The sequence below is a fragment of the Ranitomeya imitator genome, chromosome 4 (assembly GCF_032444005.1).
Source record: "Ranitomeya imitator isolate aRanImi1 chromosome 4, aRanImi1.pri, whole genome shotgun sequence".
Lineage (NCBI taxonomy): Eukaryota > Metazoa > Chordata > Amphibia > Anura > Dendrobatidae > Ranitomeya > Ranitomeya imitator.
In genome coordinates this window covers 169,935,485-169,961,637 of record NC_091285.1, presented here as the reverse complement: position 1 = coordinate 169,961,637, position 26,153 = coordinate 169,935,485, and the positions used below count along the sequence as shown (strand labels likewise).

Genomic DNA, 26,153 nt, shown 5'->3' with positions numbered 1-26,153 from the left:
GGGCTGGGCAATATACTACGTGGTTGGGAAATATACTACGTGGCTGGGCAATATACTACGTGGTTGGGCAATATACTACGTGGCTGGGCAATATACTACGTGGCTGGGCAATATACTACGTGGCTGGGCAATATAGTACGTGGTTGGGCAATATACTACGTGGGCTGGGCAATATACTACGCCGACATGCATATTCTAGAATACACGATGCGTTAGAATTGGGCCACCATCTAGTATATATATATATACATATATACTGTGTATATATATATATATATATATATATTTATATATATATATATATATATATATATATATATATATACATACACACTACCGTTCAAAAGTTTATTGTCACCCAGACAATTTTGTGTTTTCCATGAAAACTTATACTTTTATTAATCAAATGAGTTGCCAAATGGATTGAAAATCTAGTCCAGACACCGACAAGGTTCGAAAATAAGATTTTTATTTGAAATAATAATTTTCTCCTTCAAACTTTGCTTTCGTTAGAGAATGCTTCCCTTGCAGCAATTAGAGCATTGCAGACCTTTGGCAATCTAGCAGTTAATTTGCTGCAGTAATCTGGAGAAATGTCACCCCATGCTTCCAGAAGCCCCTCCCACAATTTGGTTTGGCTTGATGGGCACTTTTTGCGTACCATACGGTCAAGCTGCTCCCACAACAGCTCAATGGGTTGAGACCTGTTGACTTTTATTAGCCAGTCTCAGATATGGCTTTTTCTTTGCCACTCTGCCCTGAAGGCCAGCATCCCGGAGTCGCCTCTTCACTGTAGACGTTGACACTGGCGTACTATTTAATGAAGCTGCCAGTTGAGGACCTGTGAGGCGTCGATTTCTCAAACTACAGACTCTAATATTCTTGTCTTGTTGCTCAGTTGTGCAGCGGGGCCTCCCACTTCACTTTCTACTCTGGTTAAAGCCTGTTTGTGCTCTCCTATGAAAGGAATATTACACACCATTGTAGGACATCTTGAGTTTCTTGGCAATTTCTCGCATGGAATAGAATTCATTTCTAAGAACAAGAAAAGACTTTCACATGAAAGTTCTTTTTTTTCTTGCCATTTTGAGAGTTTAATGGAACCAACAATGGTAAGGCCGGCGTCACACACAGCGTAAAACAATACGGTCCGTATATTACGGCCGTAATACACTGAAAAGTCCCGAAAAAAGTGGTCCGTAGCTCCTCCGTAGGCAGGGTGTGTCAGCGTTTTTTGCGCATGGCATCCTCCGTATGTAATCCGTATGGCATCCGTACTGCGTGGTTTTCTCGCAGGCTAGCAAAACCAACATACCGCTATAGAAGTGATCCATGTGTCCCAAAAAGAAAAGAAAATATATATATACTGTCTATATATATATATATATATATATATATATATATATATATATATGTCAGTAGACACATATATTAGAGAGAAAAGCCGGTAATTCAGTGCGGTGTACAGTAAAATCACACTGACAGCTTACAGTAGAATAGGTAGAATAAATGTGTACACATAGAATAGGTATATATATATATATACAGTGGGGCAAAAAAGTATTTAGTCAGTCAGCAATAGTGCAAGTTCCACCACTTAAAAAGATGAGAGGCGTTTGTAATTTACATCATAGGTAGACCTCAACTATGGGAGACAAACTGAGAAAAAAAAATCCAGAAAATCACATTGTCTGTTTTTTTATCATTTTATTTGCATATTATGGTGGAAAATAAGTATTTGGTCAGAAACAAACAATCAAGATTTCTGGCTCTCACAGACCTGTAACTTCTTCTTTAAGAGTCTCCTCTTTCCTCCACTCATTACCTGTAGTAATGGCACCTGTTTAAACTTGTTATCAGTATAAAAAGACACCTGTGCACACCCTCAAACAGTCTGACTCCAAACTCCACTATGGTGAAGACAAAAGAGCTGTCAAAGGACACCAGAAACAAAACTGTAGCCCTGCACCAGGCTGGGAAGACTGAATCTGCAATAGCCAACCAGCTTGGAGTGAAGAAATCAACAGTGGGAGCAATAATTAGAAAATGGAAGACATACAAGACCACTGATAATCTCCCTCGATCTTGGGCTCCATGCAAAATCCCACCCCGTGGGGTCAGAATGATCACAAGAACCGTGAGCAAAAATCCCAGAACCACGCGGGGGGACCTAGTGAATGAACTGCAGAGAGCTGGGACCAATGTAACAAGGCCTACCATAAGTAACACACTACGCCACCATGGACTCAGATCCTGCAGTGCCAGACGTGTCCCACTGCTTAAGCCAGTACATGTCCGGGCCCGTCTGAAGTTTGTTAGAGAGCATTTGGATGATCCAGAGGAGTTTTGGGAGAATGTCCTATGGTCTGATGAAACCAAACTGGAACTGTTTGGTAGAAACACAACTTGTCGTGTTTGGAGGAAAAAGAATACTGAGTTGCATCCATCAAACACCATACCTACTGTAAAGCATGGTGGTGGAAACATCATGCTTTGGGGCTGTTTCTCTGCAAAGGGGCCAGGACGACTGATCCGGGTACATGAAAGAATGAATGGGGCCATGTATCGTGAGATTTTGAGTGCAAACCTCCTTCCATCAGCAAGGGCATTGAAGATGAAACGTGGCTGGGTCTTTCAACATGACAATGATCCAAAGCACACCGCCAGGGCAACGAAGGAGTGGCTTCGTAAGAAGCATTTCAAGGTCCTGGAGTGGCCTAGCCAGTCCCCAGATCTCAACCCTATAGAAAACCTTTGGAGGGAGTTGAAAGTCCGTGTTGCCAAGCGAAAAGCCAAAAACATCACTGCTCTAGAGGAGATCTGCATGGAGGAATGGGCCAACATACCAACAACAGTGTGTGGCTACCTTGTGAAGACTTACAGAAAACGTTTGACCTCTGTCATTGCCAACAAAGGATATATTACAAAGTATTGAGATGAAATTTTGTTTCTGACCAAATACTTATTTTCCACCATAATATGCAAATAAAATGTTAAAAAAACAGACAATGTGATTTTCTGGATTTTTTTTTCTCAGTTTGTCTCCAATAGTTGAGGTCTACCTATGATGTAAATTACAGACGCCTCTCATCTTTTTAAGTGGTGGAACTTGCACTATTGCTGACTGACTAAATACTTTTTTGCCCCACTGTATATGTCAGTGAGACACATATATGTATATATATTAATATTTATTCCAGCGCTATACAGCTTGAAAGCCGGTAATTCAATTACCGGCTTTTTCTTTCTCCTTCCTAAAACCCGACATGATTTGAGACATGGTTTACATACAGTAAACCATGTCTTCTCTCCATTTTTTTTTGTAGATTCCACACTACTAATGTCAGTAGTGTGTATCTGCAAAATTTGGCCGTTCTAGCTCTTAAAATAAAGGGTTAAATGGCGGAAAAAATTGGCGTGGGCTCCCGCGCAATTTTCTCCGCCAGAGTAGTAAAGCCAGTGACTGAGGGCAGATATTAATAGCCTGGAGAGGGTCCACGGTTATTGGCCCCCCCCTGGCTAAAAATATCTGCCCCCAGCCACCCCAGAAAAGGCACATCTGGAAGATGCGCCTATTCTGGCACTTGGCCACTCTCTTCCCATTCCCGTGTAGCGGTGGGATATGGGGTAATGAAGGGTTAATGCCACCTTGCTATTGTAAGGTGACATTAAGCCTAATTAATAATGGAGAGGCGTCAATTATGACACCTATCCATTATTAATCCAATTGTAGTGAAGGGTTAAATAAAACACAAACACATTATTTAAAATTATTTTAATGAAATAAAAACAATGGGTGTTGCAGTATTTTATTCAACGCCCAATCCAGTCACTGAAGACCCTCGTTCTGTGAGTAAAAAAACATAATAAACCAACAATATACTTACCCTCCGCAGATCTGTAACGTCCAACGATGTAAATCCTTCCGAAGGGGTTAAAACATTTTGCAGCAAGGAGCTGTGCTAATGCAGGCTGCTCCTCGCTGCAAAACCCCAGGGAATGAGGCTAAAAATAGATCAATGATCTATATTTAGCTTTATTTGCGGTGAGGCGCCCTCTGCTGGCTGTTCATAAATCGTGGGAAATTACCTAGAAAGCCAGGGAGCTTTTTCACACTTTGTTCCATTGCAGCCATTTGGTAAATTCAAAAAAGTTCATTTTTTTTCTCATTATGTACACTCTGCACCCCATCTTGACTGAAAAAAAACAGAAATGTAGACATTTTTGCAAATTTATTTAAAAAGAAAAACTGAAATATCCCATGGTCATAAGTATTCAGACCCTTTACTCAGTATTGAGTAGAAGCACCCTTTTGAGCTAGTACAGCCATGAGACTTCTTGGGAATGATGCAACAAGTTTTTCACACCTGGATTTGGGGATCCTCTGCCATTCTTCCTTGCAGATCCTCTCCATTTCCATCAGGTTGGATGGTGAACGTTGGGGGACAGCCATTTTCAGGTCTCTCCAGAGATGCTCAATTGGGTTTAGGTCAGGGCTCTCTGGGCCAGTTATGAATGGCCACAGAGTTGTTCTAAAGCCACTCCTTTGTTATTTTAGGTGAACCTTCGGCCAAGTCTGAGGTCCAGAGCACTCTGGAAGAGGTTTTTCATCCAGGATATCTCTGTACTTGGCCGCATTCATGTTTCCTTCAATAGCAACCAGTCGTCCTGTCCCTGCAGCTCAAATACACCCCCATAGCATGATGCTGCCACCATAATGTTTCACTGTTGGGATTGTATTGGGCAGGTGATGAGCACTGGTTTTCTCCACACATACTGCTTAGAATTATCACCAAAAAGGTCTATCTTCATTTCATCAGACCAGAGAATCTTATTTCTCATAGTCTGGCAGTCCTTTATGTATTTTGTTTGGTAAACTCTATGTGGGCTTTCATATGTCTTGCACTGGAATGCATGGCCCCCTCATCCCTATCCTGGTATGCATGCCCCCCTCATCCCTATCCTGGTATGCATGGCCCCCTCATCCCTATCCTGGCATGCATGGCCCCCATCCCCATCCTGGTATGTATGGCCTCCTCATCCCCATCCTGGTTTGCTTGACCCCCTCATACCCATCCTGGTAAGCATGCATAGTCTCCTAATCTCTATCCTGGAATGCATGGCCCCCATCCCCATCCTGGTATGCATGGCCTTCTCATCTGTATCCTGGTATGCATGAACCCTCATCCCCATCCTGGTATGCATGGCCCTTTCACCCCTATCCTGGTATGCATGGCCTCCTCATCCCTATCCTGGTATGCATGGCCTCCGCATCGCTATCCTGGTATGCAGCCACCAATTGTGCAAGTTCTCCCATTTAAAAAAAATGAGAGAGGCGTGTAATTGACATCATAGGTAGACCACAACTATGAGAGTTAAAATGAGAATACAAATCCAGAAAATCACCTTGTCTGATTTGACAAGATTTATTTAGCAAATTATGGTGGAAAATAAGTATTTGGTCATTAAGAAAAGTTAATATTTTGTTATATATCCTTTGTTGGCAATGACAGAGGTCAAACATTTTCTGTAAGGCCTCTTTCACACTTCCGTCTTTGCGCTCCCGTCTAAATACGTCATTTTTGAGAAAACAGGATCCTGCTAAAAAAATTTCTCATAGACTTGTATTAGCGACGTATCGTGACGTATGGCCACACGTTTCATCCTTCGTTCACTGGATCTTGCGGAATTTGACGGCCCGTCGTTTGGAAAAAACATTCAAAGAAACGTTTTTTGCCTGCAGTGGAAAAACGTGCCAGGACGCCTCCTGCGTCATACGTCGTTCCACAGAATGGGAGCCTACGGACGCAGGATCCTGCGGTCACTGTGAAATGCAGGAATCCAGTGACGGATTCTCTCTCTCTCATCCCCAGAATCTTCCTTCTACACTATAAAAAATTCAGGCGGCGCTTCCGCCGAAATACTGGAAACGTGTACGTTTTAACACTCTTTTCTCGACGTTCGTCGCTACGTCTCGGCAATGTATTACGACGGGACACTGCCGACTTAAGTGTGAAAGAGGCCTAAGTCTTCACAAGGTTGACACACAAAGTTGGCGGTATGTTGGCCCATTCCTCTGTGCAGATCTCCTCTAGAGCTGTGATGTTTTGGGCCTGTTGCTGGGCAACACAGACTTTCAACTACCTCCAAAGGTTTTCTATGAGGTTCTGGCTAGGACTCTCAGGACCTTCATATGCTTCTTATGAAGCCACTCCTTCGTTGATCTGGCGGTGTGCTTGGGATCATTATCATGCTGAAAGACCCATCCATCTTTCATCTTCAATGCCGTTGCTGATGGATGGAGGTTTGCACTCAAAATCTAACGATGCTTGGCACCATTCATTCTTTCATGTACTCGGATCAGTCGTCCTAGTCCCTTTGCAGAGAAACAGCCCCAAAGCATGATGTTGCCACCCCCATGCTTCACAGTAGGTATGGTGTTCTTTGGATGCAACCCAGCTTTCTGCCTCCTCCAAACATGACAAGTATTGTTTCTAATACCGTTCTACTTTGGTTAATAATAATAATAATAATCTTCATTTCTTTATTTTTATATAGCGCTAACATATTCCATAGCGCTTTACAGGTTGCACACATTATCATCGCTGTCCCCGTTGGGGCTCACAATCTAAGTTCCCTATCAATATATGTCTTTGGAATGTGGGAGGAAACCAGAGTACCCGGAGGAAACCAAGGCAAACACGGAGAGAACATACAAACAAACTCTTTTCATCAGGCCATGTGACATTCTCCCAATACTCTTCTGGATAATCCAAATGCGTTCTAGAAAACTTCAGACGGGCCCGGACATGTACTGGCTTAAGCAGGGGGACACATCTGGCACTGCAGGATCTGAGTCCCTGGCGGCATAGTGTGTTATTGATGGTAGCCTTTCTTATGGTGGTCCCAGCTCTATGCAGGTCATTCACTAGGTCCCCCCATGTGGTTCTGGATTTTTGCTCACCGTTCTTGTGATCATTTTGACACCACGAGTTGAAATGTTGCGTGGAGCCCCAGATAGCGGGAGATTATCAGTGTTCTTGTATGTCTTCCATTTTCTTATTGCTCCCACAGTTGATTTCATCACACCAAGCTGCTTGCCTATTGCAGATTCAGTCTTCCCAGCCTGGTGCAGGGCTACAATTTTGTTTCTGGTGTCCTTCAACAGCTCTTTGGTCTTCACCATAGTGGAGTTTGGAGTGTGACTGTTTGAGGTTGTGGTTAAGTAAATGTTTGAGGTTGTGGACAGGTGTCTTTTAGGCTTCTTTTACACTTACCGTGATTTTGCGGCCCCAATTTCTATGGGGCTGCAAAAACAGGCCGCAAGAATTTCACGGTGCGCCGTGCGGGCCGTATTTACGGCGGTGAAACAGATCGAGCTTGCTCAATCTTTTTCACGGCTTACGGACACGGCTCTCATTGTAAATCAGCGGGAGCAAAAGCAACGGAAGGTTGATTTTGTGGTGCGCCGTCACTTCCAGTTTTGCGGACCACTGTTTTTTTTCCCCAATACTTTTGCTATAGTATTGGGAAACTGGCGATCCCCAAGTTTTTTGCGATCCATTATTGCGGCAGACCTTGAAAATTGCAGGAATACGGCCTGCAAAAAAGACCCGCAATAACGGGCCGTAAAAACACGGCAAGTGTAAAAGAAGTCTTATACTGATAACATGTTCAAACAGGTGCCATTACTACAGGTAATGAGTGGAGGACAGAGGAGTCTCTTAAAGAAGAAGTTACAGGTCTGTGAGAGCCAGAAATCTTGCATGTTTTTAGGTGACCAAATACTTATTTTCCACCATAATTTGTAAAATAAATCTTGCCAAATCAGACAAGGTGATTTTCTGGATTTCTTTTCTCATTTTGACTATCATGGTTGTGGTCTACCTATGATGTCAATTGCAGGCCTCTCATCTTTGTAAGTGGGAGAACTTGCACAGTTGGTAGCTGACTAAATACTTTTTTCCCCACTGTACATTATTTCAATTGAATGTGCGTCTAAGGACGCACATTCAGTTGAAATAAAACGCTGCCGTCGGCGGATCCCCTGAACCGGGTAGCGATACCAAGGTGTCTACAGTGCCTGAGGGCCACATGAAGCAATCTCAGGCGCCGCATGTGGCCTGCTCGCCGTGCATTTGAGACTCCTGATGTAGAGAATAGTGCATACTTCTGGTGTAGAAACACTTTTAAGGCTGTATTAAAAGCTATAGTGATATCACCATCTGAAACATTGATGGCATAGTATGGAGTTCGTTTTTTTTTTCCCATTCAGCAGCCCTTAGCTTAACATTTCACCACTCCCAAACTGCAATGGTGGGAACCACATACATAAACGGTCACGTCTAACTCCTTTCCTTCTTTCTGTGCTGCTCTTCTCTCTGTCATGTGAGCAGCCATAAACAGACAAGTATTTCTATGTTTAAATGATTTGGGGACGTATGAATAGCATTGCGGGCCACTTCTGATTAACTATATTTCAACAGTCCCAATGCTGCTGGATGATTAGACCAGGCTCATATTGCGTAAAATGGCAATGCGCTGACGGCATCCGTTACACAGCGGCACTGACGCAATTTAACGGATGCTTAAGCGCACCCATTGATTGCCATTATGTAGCGCATCACTGATGCATGTCATAATCGGCATGCAATAGCAATGTGCCGTCATTCTGTGACAGACCATCGGACGCGGTCTGCAGCGTTTTCTGGTCCGTCACCACTAGCGCGGATGAATCATCTGTGCTATCGCGATCGCATAACGCGATCTTGGAAAAGGCACTAGTGTTGCGCTGTCAGTTTAACGCATGTGTTGAACGGGCTGCACCAACACAATATGAACCTGGCCTTAGACAATTATTGTATGTTAGTGCAGCTTTGTTAATTAATGTAAAACGTCTACAACATGTTGAACAGTAAAAGAATGCCGTCAGATTTGTTATCGGCTTCTGTACAATATTTCCTTTCACTTACAGTAATTTATGTTTTTTTTTTCCTTTGTTTTTCAACCTAAGATGAATTCGAGCTTTAGCAATTCATAAACACGTACAACCTGTTGTGACAAGATATGTCAAACCTGCATTGCTTTACTCTTGATGTAGTTTTATTGTGGTTTGTGGGATGCAAGTATACAATATAAATATTTTCATTTCTATTGCAGCATGAAGCCGCTGATGGTGAGCAGTGGAAGATAAAGCAGTGCGAGATGTGCTTCTTATGAATATGGGCAATTTGGACTCTAGGTCAACTGTGAAAATAAAAGATCAACCCTCAGTGACACACTAAATACCAGTTATATCATCTTTGTGTTTAACATACACAGTAGACATCTTTATTATGGTTATGATCACCATGTTGTTCGTTATTCTAATTTATGTCAAGCAGTAAAACTAGATATTGTTGGTTTTAATGGATTTTCATTAAACTTTAATTCAATTTGGTTTTCTCCGTTTCTATGTTTCTAATTTCTCTACCATCCTGGGATGGTCAATGTGCAAATTAACCTCTTGGCTATAGATACATTTCTTAGTAACATGTCATAAATGATAGCAGGTGTGGATGTTCAGAAGTTTGTTTTTTACTCTTGTATTGGTATTGCAGATCAGCCATATGTAACGCTAGTCACTGTTCACGGACAAACAGAGTGACAGGATAGTCAAATATTTTGGGGTCAGATACCAAGAGAGCACTTATGCAAAAGAGAAAATACATAGGCAAAGTCAGAATGCCAGGAGAACAATGGATCAGCAAAGGGGTTGAGCAAGCCGATGGTCAGAACTAGGTCCAAAGTCAGGCAGCAATAGATCAATTAACAGCACAGAATACTAGGCAAACAGCACCACTGAGCGAATGCTACTATTGGCAGAGATTTCGGCTAAGAGCTCAGCTAAATAGCAAGGAATTAATTAGAAGTGGGGAGTATCTCCAAGAAGCCCAACATCTCCCAGTCTCTGATTCAATCAAAGTACCAACAGCTCAGCACATCCCTGCATCAAATTGGACGACTGAGTTGTCTATCAAGACACTGATAGCTCCTTCACCTGATTGGATGATTAGTAACATAGTTAGTAAGGCCGAAAAAAGACATTTGTCCATCCAGTTCAGCCTATATTCCATCATAATAAATCCCCAGATCTACGTCCTTCTACAGAACCTAATAATTGTATGATACAATATTGTTCTGCTCCAGGAAGACATCCAGGCCTCTCTTGAACCCCTCGACTGAGTTCGCCATCACCACCTCCTCAGGCAAGCAATTCCAGATTCTCACTGCCCTAACAGTAAAGAATCCTCTTCTATGTTGGTGGAAAAACCCTCTCTCCTCCAGACGCAAAGAATGCCCCCTTGTGCCCGTCACCTTCCTTGGTATAAACAGATCCTCAGCGAGATATTTGTATTGTCCCCTTATATACTTATACATGGTTATTAGATCGCCCCTCAGTCATCTTTTTTCTAGACTAAATAATCCTAATTTCGCTAATCTATCTGGGTATTGTAGTTCTCCCATCCCCTTTATTAATTTTGTTGCCCTCCTTTGTACTCTCTCTAGTTCCATTATATCCTTCCTGAGCACCGGTGCCCAAAACTGGACACAGTACTCCATGTGCGGTCTAACTAGGGATTTGTACAGAGGCAGTATAATGCCCTCATCATGTGTATCCAGACCTCTTTTAATGCACCCCATGATCCTGTTTGCCTTGGCAGCTGCTGCCTGGCACTGGCTGCTCCAGGTAAGTTTATCATTAACTAGGATCCCCAAGTCCTTCTCCCTGTCAGATTTACCCAGTGGTTTCCCGTTCAGTGTGTAATGGTGATATTGATTCCTTCTTCCCATGTGTATAACCTTACATTTATCATTGTTAAACCTCATCTGCCACCTTTCAGCCCAAGTTTCCAACTCATCCAGATCCATCTGTAGCAGAATACTATCTTCTCTTGTATTAACTGCTTTACATAGTTTTGTATCATCTGCAAATATCGATATTTTACTGTGTAAACCTTCTACCAGATCATTAATGAATATGTTGAAGAGAACAGGTCCCAATACCGACCCCTGCGGTACCCCACTGGTCACAGCGACCCAGTTAGAGACTATACCATTTATAACCACCCTCTGCTTTCTATCACTAAGCCAGTTACTAACCCATTTACACACATTTTCCCCCAGACCAAGCATTCTCATTTTGTGTACCAACCTCTTGTGCGGCACGGTATCAAACGCTTTGGAAAAATCGAGATATACCACGTCCAATGACTCACCGTGGTCCAGCCTATAGCTTACCTCTTCATAAAAACTGATTAGATTGGTTTGACAGGAGCGATTTCTCATAAACCCATGCTGATATGGAGTTAAACAGTTATTCTCATTGAGATAATGCAGAATAACATCCCTCAGAAACCCTTCAAATATTTTACCAACAATAGAGGTTAGACTTACTGGCCTATAATTTCCAGGTTCACTTTTAGAGCCCTTTTTGAATATTGGCACCACATTTGCTATGCGCCAGTCCTGCGAAACAGACCCCGTCGCTATAGAGTCCCTAAAAATAAGAAATAATGGTTTATCTATTACATTACTTAGTTCTCTTAGTACTCGTGGGTGTATGCCATCGGGACCCGGAGATTTATCTATTTTAATCTTATTTAAAGAGCTATCACTCACTGTGCCCATAACACGCTGAGGGGAGGAATCGTGACATTACCCCCTCTTCAAGGGGGGGCTACCGTATACCCAGGCTTCAAAGGAAGCCTGATATGAAAGGTCCTGACCAAATGATTGGCCTCACAGAAAGAGTGGGAACCCAGGATTTCTCCTTGGTTTCTTATCCTCTCCAATGAACAAGGTACTGGAGGCTATATCAGACCTTCCGAGAATCCACGATCCTCTGCACCTCGTGTTCTAAATCTCCATTGACCGGAACTGTAGGAGACGGAGGGGGGGCGAGGGAGAGACAGACAACACAGAAGGGTCAAGTTCTGTGGACACAGAAAGACTTGAAGATGGGACCTGCTAATCGTTTCCTGTCTGACTTTCATTTTAGACGAAGTTGAGCCACCCCAATATTCTTTTGAACTTCCCTCCAGACATCCCAAAGTTTCTCTATGGCTACCTCTGCTCCAGGACACCCAGAACTCATCCCAGAAAATTCACCAAAATGAGGATGAAAACCACAATTACAAAAAAAAGGCAAGTTTCAGTGGACTGATTGATCCGACTGCTAAAGACGAACTAGGCAAGAGGTAAATATGAAGATCAGTCCTCCTGCTGAGCTGCAACAAAACCTCTTTAAATCTGTTCCAACAATTGAGAACCTGGAGACAACCTGCACCCCCCCCCCATCAGATACAATGTTCAGAGGGATACTATGCAATCTCACCACATCTATATATATAATTGTCTAAGGGGTACTTCTGTCTGTCTGTCTCGGAAATCCCGCATCGCTGATTGGTCTCGCCAGCTGCCTGTCCTGGCTACCGCGACCAATCAGCGACGGGCACAGTCAGGCCGAGAATTAGTCCCTCCCTACTTCAGTCCAGTCAGTGCCCGGCACCCGCTCCATACTCCCCTGCCGTCAGAGCCCGCTCCATACTCCTGTCCAGTCACCGATCACACAGGATTAATGCCAGCGGTAAGGACTGCGTTATGCCGCGGGTTACGCAGTCCGTTACGGCCGCTATTAACCCTGTGTGACCAACTTTTACTATTGATCCTGCCTATGCAGCATCAATAGTAAAAAGATCTAATGTTAAAAATAATAAAAAAAAAAAAAAAAACCCTCTATTCTCACCTTCTGTACTCCAACGATGCGCTCGCGGCTGCCGCCATCTTCCGTATCCAGAGATGCATTGCGAAATTACCCAGAAGACTTAGCGGTCTCGCGAGACCGCTAAGTTATCAGGGTAATTTCGCAATGCATCCTGGGAACGGAAGATGGCGGCAGCCGCGAGCACATCACCAGAGCTTCGCTGGATCCCAGTTATAACTATTATTTAAGGTATTTTAATTATTTTTTTTAACAGGGATATGTGCCCACACTGCTATATATACTACATAAGCTGTGCTATATACTGCGTGGGCTGCATTATATACTACGTGGCCAGTGTTATGTACTGCGTGGGCAGTGTTATATATATTACGTGGCCAGTGTTATATACTGCGTGGCTGCTATATACTACATGGGCAGTGTTATATACTGCGTGGGCTGTGTACTATTCTGTGTGGCCTGTGCTATATATTACGTGGCCAGTGTTATATGCTGCGTGGCTGCTATATACTACATGGGCAGTGTTATATACTGCGTGGGCTGTGTGATATACTGCGTGGCCTGTGCTATATATTACGTGGCCAGTGTTATATACTGCGTGGCCTTTGCTATATATTACGTGGCCAGTGTTATATACTGCGTGGCCTGTGTTAAAAACTTCGTCGCCTGTGTTATATACTGCGTGGCTGCTATATACTGCGTGGGCTGTGTTATATAGTACGTGGGCTGTGTTATATACTGTTTTGGCTGTGTTATATACTGTGTGGCCTGTATTAACTCATCGGGTATTCTACAATATGTATGTATATAGCAGCCACATAGTATATAGCACATGCCACGTAGTATTTGCTATATACTACATGGCTCCTATATACTATGTGGCTGCTATATACATACATACATGCATACATATTCTAGAATACCCGATGCGTTAGAATCGGGCCACCATCTAGTGACTAATAAACAACCTAGAAAACATTTCCGCATTAAGTAATCCTGATAATGGAACAAAATAAGCTTGTTTCTGGACTCGTAGAAGTGCCATATAGATGTGAAACGGCCGTCGTCCACCTTTCCTTCCCTCACATGTCTCCCCCATTTACCTACATACCGCTACCTACATACCATTCACATATAATGGAATAAAAGACTTTTAGAACTGTAAGGATTCGGTGAGTGCTGCTTTTGTCATTTTCTGCACTTTATCCATAGTCAATGAAAGCTAACGCAGATAACCATTGGTTCTTAAAAAGTATTTCTATGTTTAACAGTATTTTGTCTGAGGTGTAAAAGGGTACTTGGCTGTCGGAGTGACCTTCGACAATCACTCAGACTTAGGTGTTTCTCATAGGCTTGCTTGCTTACGAGCATGTCGCGCAGTCCTTAAGGAAATGTCCAGCGTGACCACAATATAGCCACAGACCCTGGGGTGCTGATGAAAAAGTGCAATAAATATAAATGACTGGCCATTTATATAAAGCACCAATATCAATACTTCTATATGAATAATGCAGTTTGCCTAAGTAACAACCAATCTGTAGGTCAGAAGATGGGCAGTCTTTATATGAAGAGCAAAAAATAATTTTATATGGTACATCTATTGCACATATCAATCATGGCAGTGGTTGAAGGAAATTGAAGGAGCACAGAATGTAAGACAGGTGCTCATACAATCGACAGAGCTGAAATTCTCATGTTGATCAATATAAAAAGATATATGAAGCCCAAAACATGCCATACTAATAAATGGCAGCAGTACCTTGTGACATGGTGTATAGGGTAGCACAGGAGTGCCCCAGTAGATGTGCGTGGAGAGCCTCAATGTCAAGGACGGGGGTCTCCTGCATACCCACGATTGTCATGCCAACCCATGGGCGGTGTTAGTGACTCGATTCCGGCGCGTCCATGTTAAATGCAGCTGTCAGAAATTGACAGCGGTATTTAACATGTTAACAGCGGCGGGTGGATCGCTATTCCACCCACAGCTGATCAAATCAGACATGTGCCAGAAAGATGCGGGCTCAGTTGCCAGAGCCCACATCAAAGGGGGGTGGGGTGGGGGGCGCCCTATGACGTACCTATACGACATAGGTCATAAAGGGGATAATAGTTTAGATACGCCAAATGTGGTGACAAATTCCTTTAAAGTGAAAACCCCTATGTAACCCAAGGAGAAAACTCACACATCCATTGCCAGTAAGAAATGCTACAGTTTCTAGGATAAGGCATGAAGTGCAAATATATTAAATTAGTATAATTACATAATATGGCAAAACAATACTAGGAGGTATGAAAAGTGCATACGAGATTGCGACTGCAGCTAGGATGACGAGGATAACAATTCCGTGATCTACCGAGCTGTTGTATGAGGTCGCACTGACCTTGAAACGCGTTGAATAAACCGCCGTCTAAATTTATTATCCTTGGAACCTCATTATTAAGGCAGCGCGGATTTTACCCACACCTCCCTGCACAGTTTATATTCTCTGAAGTCCGCAATGCCTCTGTACAGATATTAGTTACATCTCCAAGGAATCATGACGCGTATTTCTTTACCCTTTACTCAATATACAGGTCCAAAAGCTTTATTCTATGTTCCTTAGTCGTTGTTTATACTTGTTATCCCTCAATAACACTTACTAGAGAAAAAAAACAAAAGAAATACAAATAATTAATGCTCTTGTTTTCCCTCTAGGGGGCGATGCTGGTTCAGCGGTTTTGTGTATGTAGTGGTTTAAATAAACTCTTGCAGTTGTTATTTTTGAACACCAGATGGTGCCAGTCTACAAGTGACTAGTGCAGCAGCTCCAGTCTGAGTGCCGCAGGAAGCGTGTACTGCAATAGGCGCCTTATTCCCCTCTAGTAGCTTATAGAAGCCACCGTTCTAGGAGCATTGTCTGCATCAGCACCACAGACAGGGCTCACTGCTCCTTCCTCGTCACGCCTGGCCTTAGATATAGAAGAAAGGCGTTTAACTGTGAGTATTGGTACCTACTATTAACCAGCATGTCATTGTTAGCCAGAGACACTCCCTGGCTGCACAGTGATAGAATGCCTGCACATACACATAGGCAGATACACATACATGTACGTCCATCTGCTGAGTTCTAGTACAACATATAGGCTCTGACTATTCCCGTAAGGCACGATGCATAACATGGTCTTAGTATCCTTTTAGCTCTGTGATCTGCTCTGCCCATCTCCATTTATTTCACAGGTTATGTCGTTTTCTGTTCATCTCCTCACTCACCAGGTCTGAAAGCAGAGGAATAAAGAATGGTGAAGCTGGGGAGTAATCTCAGTGACAAAACCAGTAAGGATCCCTCTGGTGAAGATGGATTTCAGACGGTGCCTCTGATCACACCCTTGGATGTAAATCATCTGCAGTTCTCTGCCCCCGAGAAGGTAATATTATGAATGGATGTTGTCATATTTAAGGTCTAAGACCTTCCTTTATATCTGGACTAGCTGTAAATCCCATCAATCTTGCCTCCTCTACGTAGGTGCCATTAAATTGCCAGTGCATACATGTCTGTGTTGCTCAGGCATGTCAGCTTTACATCTAGTACACAAGGGACCCAGGTTCCATCTACCTGCGTGATCGTTGCCCTTGTATACCGGAGATTCTACTGCAATCGGCTTATATGAAGTCTGTGGGGTGAAGCATAATTGCTATATATTTCATGCTATATATTAATGGCTAGCTCATAATTACTTTACGCCCCAAAGGATATATGATGGATAGGCAAAAATGTCTTATAGGGCGGCAATTATAACGTATACAGATCTTTGCAATTCTTCATTTGGTTGCATTGCTAATCTGATAAACCACAGAAACACAAATGTATTTACAGCCCATTTCATCCACACAAAAGAATGCTACAATATTTTTTTTAAGGGCGTCCCTTCTGCATAGAAAAAAAAATATATCCTGTATTTAAAAATTGACACCATATAGTTACAAACAAATCCAGTGGAATGAATTGGCGATTTGTAAATCCCCAATGTTTGGTTGTAAATTCCTACCTTTTTTTTTTTTTTCAATCCAAGCATTTCCAAAATTATTTACTGAGAAATTTCTTGATATGTCTTTATAGTGAGTGAGGAAGATTTTTTTTGGGGGTCCAGAACTCAAGTTTCCACAGCTGAATGATAAAATAGAAGCTGCCTATGGCTACCACTAGAGGGAGCTAGAAGCATAGTACATACACATATAATAAGCGAACTCGTAAGTGCCACCTAGTGGTGATTGCAGGAATTTTTCTGAAAAAAAGTATAAATAATTGTGGCCAGGATGACAGGACTGAAAAAGCACAACAAATGATTGCTTGGAAAGAAAAAAACTAGGAAAAAAAAACAACAAAGAAATAATTGCTACAAAGGGAAAGGCAAGTTGGTAAGATTACAGTCAAAGTTGATAGTCACTGTAGTAAAAGGGTTGTTTGATATTACAAAAATTAACATTTTTTTTTTTTTTAAAAAGTGGACTACAGCTTTAATATATCATTATCTAGTAAAAATGGTGTGATGTGAGTAGAACAGAAGATCATTTTGATGCAATACTCACTGACCTTGTGCAGTATAGTCATGTTTCAATGTAGCCCAACATCACATACTGGAGCCTAAATGATTAATATATGGAATGGAAAGCAGGGAGAATGGAATTTTTAGCAATAGGTTAGATTCTGTCCTTAGCAACAGAGCCCTTGCTCCTATAGTAGTTGTTCCTTTTTACTGGCAGATGGGGGCGTATAGTGGGGTGCAACAAATTGCTGTTCCTCTGCATTAATATAATATACCATATTATACAATCAAGCTCAATAGAGGGGTAAGTCCAAATAGTCTAAATGTTCTAAGGCTGTGAATTTAATTGAGGCATCCACTGTTTAGCATAGTCTGTTCAACTTTTGACTCGAAATATGACCCTTGATTTATACCTTGGGCGGCACAATACATTGAAGCATGTGAAATAGCCATTATGGCCCCTAACACACATACAGAACATATGTCTTTGCTGTATTCTGCTAGGAACTATGTATAGAGGGGATACAGAAATGAAAAATGGCCATATAAACACAGGATGTATGTGTGTGTTCTGACACTACAGTAATGTGAGGATACCAACTCTTCCATAAAAGTTCCCACTACAGTGCCCCAATAAGTGCCATACACAGGCAAACATGTAACCCTCCATATTCCTGCTCACGGAGGCGTACATATAAGCTTCTGGTGGAAAACTTACAGAGTTACATAGTGTGATGCAGTGACCCCTGTTGCAGCTAGGGGGCACTGTGTGTGCTCCTCAGGATATGCATGGAGGCGTATCTGTGGTTATAATGGTGATAATGAAACAATGACCGGCAAAATTGTAAATGGCCAATATGTGTCGCAGAGAGAGTCTGTGCTGTAAGCCTGAAGTAATGTTGTTGTTCTGGGACCTGTAGTCTCACAAGTGTTTGTATAGTTGTGAAGGGAGGCTTACTGGGCTAGTTTGAGAGCTGGGTGGGTTGAGCTAACCACACACACCTCCCATCTATGGGAGTGGTTACAACTACATAATGTGACCAGGGTATGAGTCTACAGTGGTTCCTGTGTATGGACCTGAGTGGTCTCTGTAATGGAGACTGTGTAGATCCTGGACGGCTTGTGTGTTGAGAGGTGGTCCTGAGTGTGGGCTGGATCCCTGAATAGCACACTGTGAGGTCGTGGATCTGAAGACCTGTGTGTTGGGAGATCCTGGGAGTAGGATCAGATCCCTGTTAAGCGCACTGATAGACTTGTGTGTTGGACCGTCCCAGGTGGGGACGGACATCCTGAACAGCACACGCAGTGGCCTGTGTTGGAAGTCCTGGGAGTAGGACTTCCTGAATAGCACAACCTGTGTTGGAAGTCCTGGGAGTAGGATTCCTGAAAAGCACATGGGAAGGAGTGTATGCAGAGTCTGCAACGGCAATCTATATTATACCAATAGGAACCCTTTATGTACTAAAGATAACACAGATAAAATATAGCTTTTAATTAATATACCAATTAAAACCATGCCACAAATACAACCAGATAAACACATAAAACACACAACCGTGCACTCTGGGATAACCCTGCCAAACAATACCTCTTAGTACTGCCTACCTATCAGTGGAGGTTGGCACCCTAAACACAGATACGAGATTGGCGCCCCCACTCACCGTCGGCTGTCCCTATGTCTCCTAGTATGGATCCTAATATAGGTGTCACATACAGACCAGCACTTACACTAGACAGGAAAAAGATAGGCAGACTAACTGGCTGATTGTATATATATATATTTATGAATAATCATATATATAAACTAGGTTTGTGACAGGGTGAGATACACGGACTAAAGACCAACAATGTGCATAACAAAAAAGTGCTCGTGTATTAAAAATAGGCCTCACTACCTCTGTACCCTACTGGTGTGCAGCCTGCCTAGCTGTGGAGGTTGGCACCCTACTGGTCAGCGGTAGATATACCATGCATATATCTAAGCACTAGGCTATCTTCGGCTGAAGATAAGGGTTTTTTTTTGTTTGTTTTTTTTTCTCTCTCCCTGCAGCTATATATGTTTTTGTGCCTTGCCATTTTTGTGTATTTACACATCTGTGTCTGATCATTATCAGGCTGGGATTTAATATTAGGGCTTCCCAGGGCCAGTCGTCGCTGAGTGGGGGCACCATTCCGCTGACCAGTAGGGTGCCAACCTCCACAGCTAGGCAGGCTGCACAGCAGTAGGGTACAGAGGTAAAAACAAAACAAAAAAAAAAAAACCCTTATCTTCAGCCGAAGATAGCCTAGTGCTTAGATATATGCATGGTATACCACAAAAGTATCGGAACTCGGTATCGGAATTCCGATACCGCAAGTATCGGCCGATACCCGATACTTGCGGTATCGGAATGCTCAACACTAGTAGGCAGTACTAAGAGGTATTGTTTGGCAGGGTTATCCCAGCGTGCACGGTTGTGTGTTTTATGTGTTTATCTGGTTGTATTTGTGGCATGGTTTTAATTGGTATATTAATTAAAAGTTATATTTTATCTGTGTTATCTTTAGTACATAAATGGTTCCTATTGGTATAATATAGATTGTCGTTGACCTTTAAGTAGCTGCTAAGACAGCTCCAAGTGGTGTAGAGTCTGCAACGGCAATGCATTGGGGGAGCTACAGCCCGTCTGAGGATCTGGATTGACTGATGTGTGCCTGCCAGGCAAGTTGGTGATCCCAGTTCGGCAGTTTCCCTGGAGGAGAGAGGACTGATAGGAGGTCAGGGTATGGAGAAGGAGCACCAGAAAGGTAATACCCGGGAAGGGGGCTATCATAAAGGCAGAGAAGTATCTGCCAGTGGAACAGACTGTTGGTGCTTGTTGTCTTCCATGGACATTGATGAACTGTTCGGCATACGATCACCCACGGTAACTGGACGAAGTGAGGTCCAGCGTGTTTAGAGACTACAAACCAATGTCGTGTGTGCTATATAACTAGAGACATTAATATGGCATACGGACACCCCCGGGAACTAGTCAAGGAGGCCTGGCAGGTGTAGTGTCTGATCTGTGAGTTAAAGCCGTATAAGAAGTATCTAAGTTAAAGCTGCAACTTAATGTCATCTGTTGGTGCCTATTGTGTTCCATGAAGTGTAATGGACTGTGCATGGCCCGGTTTATGATGCCATAATAAACCGCATAGACTGTTTTGTGCGAAAAACGGGCCTGTGTGACTGAATCCTGTTGCTAAGCGAGTGTCCCCCAACACATACAGTAAGTGCTATCTCACAGTAGGTTGAAACATACACACAGGTCCATCAATTTCAACCTTTCTCTATTTCTAGATTTTTTTTTAACTCACAATGACATTTGTGAGAAAATCATTCAGCCCTTTTTTAAAAGCTGTTAGTGTCTGCCATTACTACCTCTTGTGGTCGGCATTCCTTATTCTGACTTCTCTAACTGTAAAGAACCCTTTCCTATTTAGCAGCTGGAATCGCCTTTCTTCCACCCTTAATGAACGCCCCCTAGTCCTCAGTATGGTCCTTGGAAGGAATAAGTCATCTGCCATTGTTTTCTACTGGCCACACATATTTATACATGTAAATGAGATCTCCTCTGAGATGTCTTTTTTTTTCTAAGCTAAACACCCCGTCTTTTCCAACTGCTAAACATAGGAGAGGCCATCCCTTGTAATCATCGAATCGCCGGCCTTTGAACTGATTTTAACTTTCGCATATCATTTTTAAAATGTGGAGTCCAAAACTGGATCCCATATTCTAGATGTGTCCTCACGATTGATTTATAAAGATGTAACAATATGTTGGGTTCACTGGATTTTCTTTCTCTTTTCGTACACCCTAAAATCTTGTTTGCTTTTTCAGCTGCTGCCTGACATTGAGTACTGCTGTTAAGTACTTTAGTTCTTCCACCCACCTCCCAACCCTACACTGACCATCAGCAATTATAACAAACTACTGCACCATTTACATTTAATTGCTACAAGCACATTTTAGTGATAATAATACAGCTAACATTTAAAAACGGCAAGTTTTATTTTTATTGAAAAAAATCATAAGATAAACTATAGAGGGGAGGTGACTGAAAGGATACAGTGGTAGAATTAGGAAAAGGAGCAATGCTTGTGGTTTGTGGTATGCCCCCCACGAGCACCGCTTCAGTCATTGTACAGTGTGCAGAACAACACGCTGCAGTATATCTTTTTTACATGGACTGTGATATATTAATAATCATATCGTGATTTAAATGTTTGAGACTTGTACATAATGACTGCTGCTTATTTGTTAAAATAACGCAACAGACAATACTACTTACCTATTAAACCATCTGCTCAATACTCTTCTTGCCCCCCTATCAGACTAGGTTTACAGTATAACTCAACCATAATGTTACATTGATGCCAGCAGAAGCTCCCATACACATTAGTACTTTATGGCCGACAGCTTTCTCTACCGCTTCTCCTATAAACAGGAACACTTGGCGGCTGAGCCCACTTGTGTTCACTATGAAAGATTCACTGCCACACTCTTCTGTTACGGCCTAGCTCGGGTCAGAACAAAAGAATTTAATGAGGCTAACTGTTCAGCTCCCAGAAGTAACTTCTCTGAAAAATAGGTATATAGCAGTTAGGAATTATCCATATTAGAATTTACAGAAGATTGCTAAAGTATTTACCCCCTTTGGCTTCTTACCTATTTTGTTACATTGCAACTGTGTTTAAATAGTTTTGTAATCCGTTTTGTGTGTGATGGCATCAGTACTAATAGTTGGTGAAGTGAGAAAAATATAGGCATAAATTACACTAAGAGATCAAATAATTCAAAATTGTCGTGCACATATGTATTCACCCCTTTTAGAGAGGTCCCCACGCCGTATTTTTTAAATAAGTAATTTAAAAAAAATCATGGGGTCCCATTAATTTTTGACAACCAGATGTCAATTCTGGTACCTTGCTCTTCCCACTTGCCCTGTAGCAGTGGCAAGCGAGGTTCATATTTGTGGGGATGAGGTCACCTTTGTATAATCCGGTGACTTCAAGCCCACAGACAAGTAATGGAGAGACATCTATAAGAAACAAAGCACACTTTTCCTTTTTTTAAAAAAACAAAAAAAAACAAACACAGTTTTACTCACCCAACTCCCATTCCATTGAAGCCCTCGTCTTCTGTAATAAAACAAAAATAAAAAAGCAATAATTACCGTCACCTGTTCATCGTTCTGTCCCACGCTGTAATCCATGTCTGGGGGATAAATAGTTTTCAACCTGTACGGTGCCAAGATGCGATCGTCCAGGCTGAAAACCACTGGGAAATGATCTGCGAGTGCAGCATCAGTGACAAGTGGTGACGTCATCGAGGTTACTGCCGGTCACTGAGGCTGCGTTCCCAGCAGGGCTGAACTGCAGAGGCAAGTTCACCGCAGTTCAAATTTCACCGCAGTGAACTCGCCTCTGCACTATGGGACAGATGAGGGATATTGCTGTTTTTTTATTTTTGTTTTATTACAGGAGATGAGGGATTCAGTGGAATTAGGCATTATGTGACTAGAACTGTGTTTGTTATTTTTAAATGAAAAATAAAAAAGTTTTGTTTTATTTCAAACTAGCTGAAGAGCCCGGCGTTGCCTGGGCATAGTAAATATCTGTGGTTAGTTATAGCACCTCACTTCTCTTATTTTCCCATCACGCCTCTCATTTTCCCCCTCACATCTCTCATTTTCTCCCTTACACCTCTCATTTTCCACCTCACTCCTCTTATTTTCCCCCTCACTCCTCTCATTCCCCCCTAACACTTGTCATTTCGGCCTCACATCTGTCATTTTCCAATCACTCCAGTATTTTCCCTCACTCCTGTCATTTTGCACTCACACTTTTTCATTTTCACCTCACACCCCTCATTTTCACCTCACTCCTCTCATTTTCCCCTCAGTATATACATGTTTGTCATCTCCCTTATATATATTATACACCTGTATGTCATCTCCTGTATATAGTATATACCTGTATGTCATCTCCCCTGTAAATAGTTTATACCTGCTGTATGTCATCTCCTCCTGTATATTGTATATACCTATGTGTCATCGCCTCCTGTATCTAGTATATACCTGTATGTCATCTCTTTTGTATATACTATATACCTGTATGTCATCTCCTCCTATATATAGTATATACTTGTATGTCATCTCCTGTATATAGTATATACCTATATGTCATCTCCCCTGTATATAGTATATACCTGCTATATGCCATCTCCTCCTCTATATACCTATGTGTCATCTCCTCTTTTATATAGTATATACCTGTATGTCATCTCCTTCTGTAGATAGTATATACGTGTGTCATCTCCTCCTGTATATAGTATATACCTGTAAGTCATCTACTCCTGTATATAGTATATACCTGTGTGTCATCTGCTCCTGTATATAGTTTATACCTGTGTGTCATCTCCTCCTGTATATAGTATGTACCTGTATGTCATCTCCTGTATATAGTATATACCTGTGTGTCATCTGCTCCTGTATATAGTATATATTTGGTCATCTCCCCTGTATATAGTATGTACCTGTATGTCATCTCCTCCTGTATATAGTATATACTTGTGTATCATCTCCTCCTGTATATAGTATGTAGCTGTATGTCATCTCCTCCTGTATTACACCGCGTTCACACGTTATTTGGTCAGTATTTTTACCTTTACCTCAGTATTTGTAAGCTAAATTGACAGCCTGATAAATCCCCAGCCAACAGGAAGCCCTCCCCCCTGGCAGTATATATTAGCTTGCACATACACATAATAGACAGGTCATGTGACTGACAGCTGCCGTATTTCCTATATGGTACATTTGTTGCTCTTGTAGTTTGTCTGCTTATTAATCAGATTTTTATTTTTGAAGGATAATGCCAGACTTGTGTGTGTTTTAGGGCGAGTTTCATGTGTCAAGTTGTGTGTGTTGAGTTGTATGTGGCGACATGCATGTAGCGACTTTTGTGAGATGAGTTTTGTGTGGCGACATGCGTGTAGCAACTTTTTGTGTGTCGAGTGGCATGTGACAGGTTAGTGTAGCAAGTTGTGTGCAGCAAGTTTTTCGTGTGGCGAGTTTTCCATGAGGTGAGTTTTGCACGTGTGGCGAGTTTTACGTGAGCCTAGTTTTGCATGTGGCGAGTTTTGCACGTGGCGAGTTTTGAGCGGCAACTTTTGTGTTTCGACTTTTATGTGGCGAGGTTGGTGTATGTGTGGTGAAATGTGTGCTGAGGGTGGTATATGTGTTCAAGCACATGGTAATGTGTGGCGCATTTTGTGTGTGTGTTCATATCCCCGTGTGTGGTGAGTATCCCATGTCGGGGCCCCACCTTAGCAACTGTACGGTATATACTCTTTGGCGCCATCGCTCTCACTCTTTAAGTCCCCCCTTGTTCACATCTGGCAGCTGTAAATTTGCCTCCAAAACTTTTCCTTTCACTTTTTCCCCATTATGTAGATAGGGGCAAAATTGTTTGGTGAATTGGAATGCGCGGGGTTTAAATTTCGCCTCACGACATAGCCTATGACGCTCTCAGGGTCCAGACGTGTGACTGTGCAAAATTTTGTGGCTGTAGCTGCGACGGTGCAGATGCCAATCCCGGACATACACACACACACACACATTCAGCTTTATATATTAGATAAAGACACAGTGTGATTAAAGTCTTCTATTTGAAATAAAACAAAAACTTATACAATTTAAATAAAAATAGCAAACACAGTTATACTCACCAAACACCTAATTCCATTGAAGCCCTCATCTTCTGTAATAAAACAAACATTAAAAAAAAAAATGTCCCTCACCTGTCCGTTGTTCTATCCCATGCCGTAATCCATGTCTGAAGATAAACAGTTTTCAACCTGGACGGTGCCAAGATGCGACCCTCCAGGCTTGGGGATCCCTCTACTCTTGATAACTCGCTATGCTAGCCATGACAGCTGTGGCTTGCAGACCCCAGGTGTGAGTTTTGCCTGGCTGGTTATCAATTAAATTTTAAATTAATTTTAAATTATTTATTTACAGCGCAGGAGCCGGCTGATGAATACTCTCATCAGCTCCTCCTGCTGTCACTGTTAATAGCGGCAGTAGGAGTTGGCTGATGGGAGTAGTAGTCCCATCAGCTGACACCAGTGACTGGAAGAAAACTTTATACCTCTGATCACTGCTGCATGCTCACGCTGTGTTTTGACAGTGGAAACCATGGCTGTCTGATCGGCGGCGATGATTTTACCGCAAATCAGAAACGGTGTTTGTCACGCGTCTGGCTTCTGTTCAGCAGTGTCCTTTTCAGAAGTGCACAAAACTGTGACCGATGGCACTTGTATGCAGTCTTAAAAAGACGGACACTGCTGGTTCACAGGTCCTATGGTGCCCACAGTGCCTCCATCTGCCTCATTATAGGGAATCTTCTGAGATTTACATAGATACCTTGGTGTAAGCACTCAGTGCAGAACGCAAAGATAAATTTGAGCCGAATCTTACTGCGATCATTTTTATGTTTTGGTACTTTTACACAATAAAAACTATTTTATAGAAAAAATAATCATTTTTTCATCGCTTTATTCTGAGAGCCATAACTTTTTTATTTTTCTGCTGATGGAGCTGTTTGGCAGCTTGTTTTTTGTGGGACAAGATGACAATTTTAGCTGTACCATGTTTATTTATATATTCGTCTTTTTTATTGCATTTTATTCCACTTTTTGTTCGGCAGTATAATGATAAAGCATTGTTTTTTGCCTTGTTTTATATTTTTTTATGGTGTTCACTAGAGGGGTTAACTAGTGTGACAGTTTTATAAGTCAGGTTGTTCTGGGCGCTGTCTTCTCTCTACTTGCTCCCTAAATGCT

At 42.2% G+C, this 26,153-nt stretch overlaps 1 protein-coding gene and 1 long non-coding RNA gene across 2 annotated transcripts in view; both read left to right on the top strand.

Moving 5' to 3' along the window:
• LOC138674000 (uncharacterized) overlaps nt 1–9,359 on the top strand; it is a 28,065-nt gene extending 18,706 nt beyond the window's left edge. Inside the window, exon 3 of the long non-coding RNA XR_011320419.1 lies at nt 9,160–9,359. This is a non-coding gene — a long non-coding RNA (uncharacterized lncRNA). The remainder of the gene's footprint in view (nt 1–9,159) is intronic.
• Nucleotides 9,360–15,577: 6,218 nt separating this feature from the next.
• Nucleotides 15,578–26,153, top strand: part of NSG2 (neuronal vesicle trafficking associated 2) — a 105,878-nt gene continuing 95,302 nt past the window's right edge. Inside the window, exons 1-2 of the mRNA XM_069764089.1 lie at nt 15,578–15,740; nt 16,017–16,168. Of these exons, the coding sequence (XP_069620190.1) occupies nt 16,040–16,168 (129 nt within the window). The 5' untranslated portion in view covers nt 15,578–15,740; nt 16,017–16,039. The remainder of the gene's footprint in view (nt 15,741–16,016; nt 16,169–26,153) is intronic.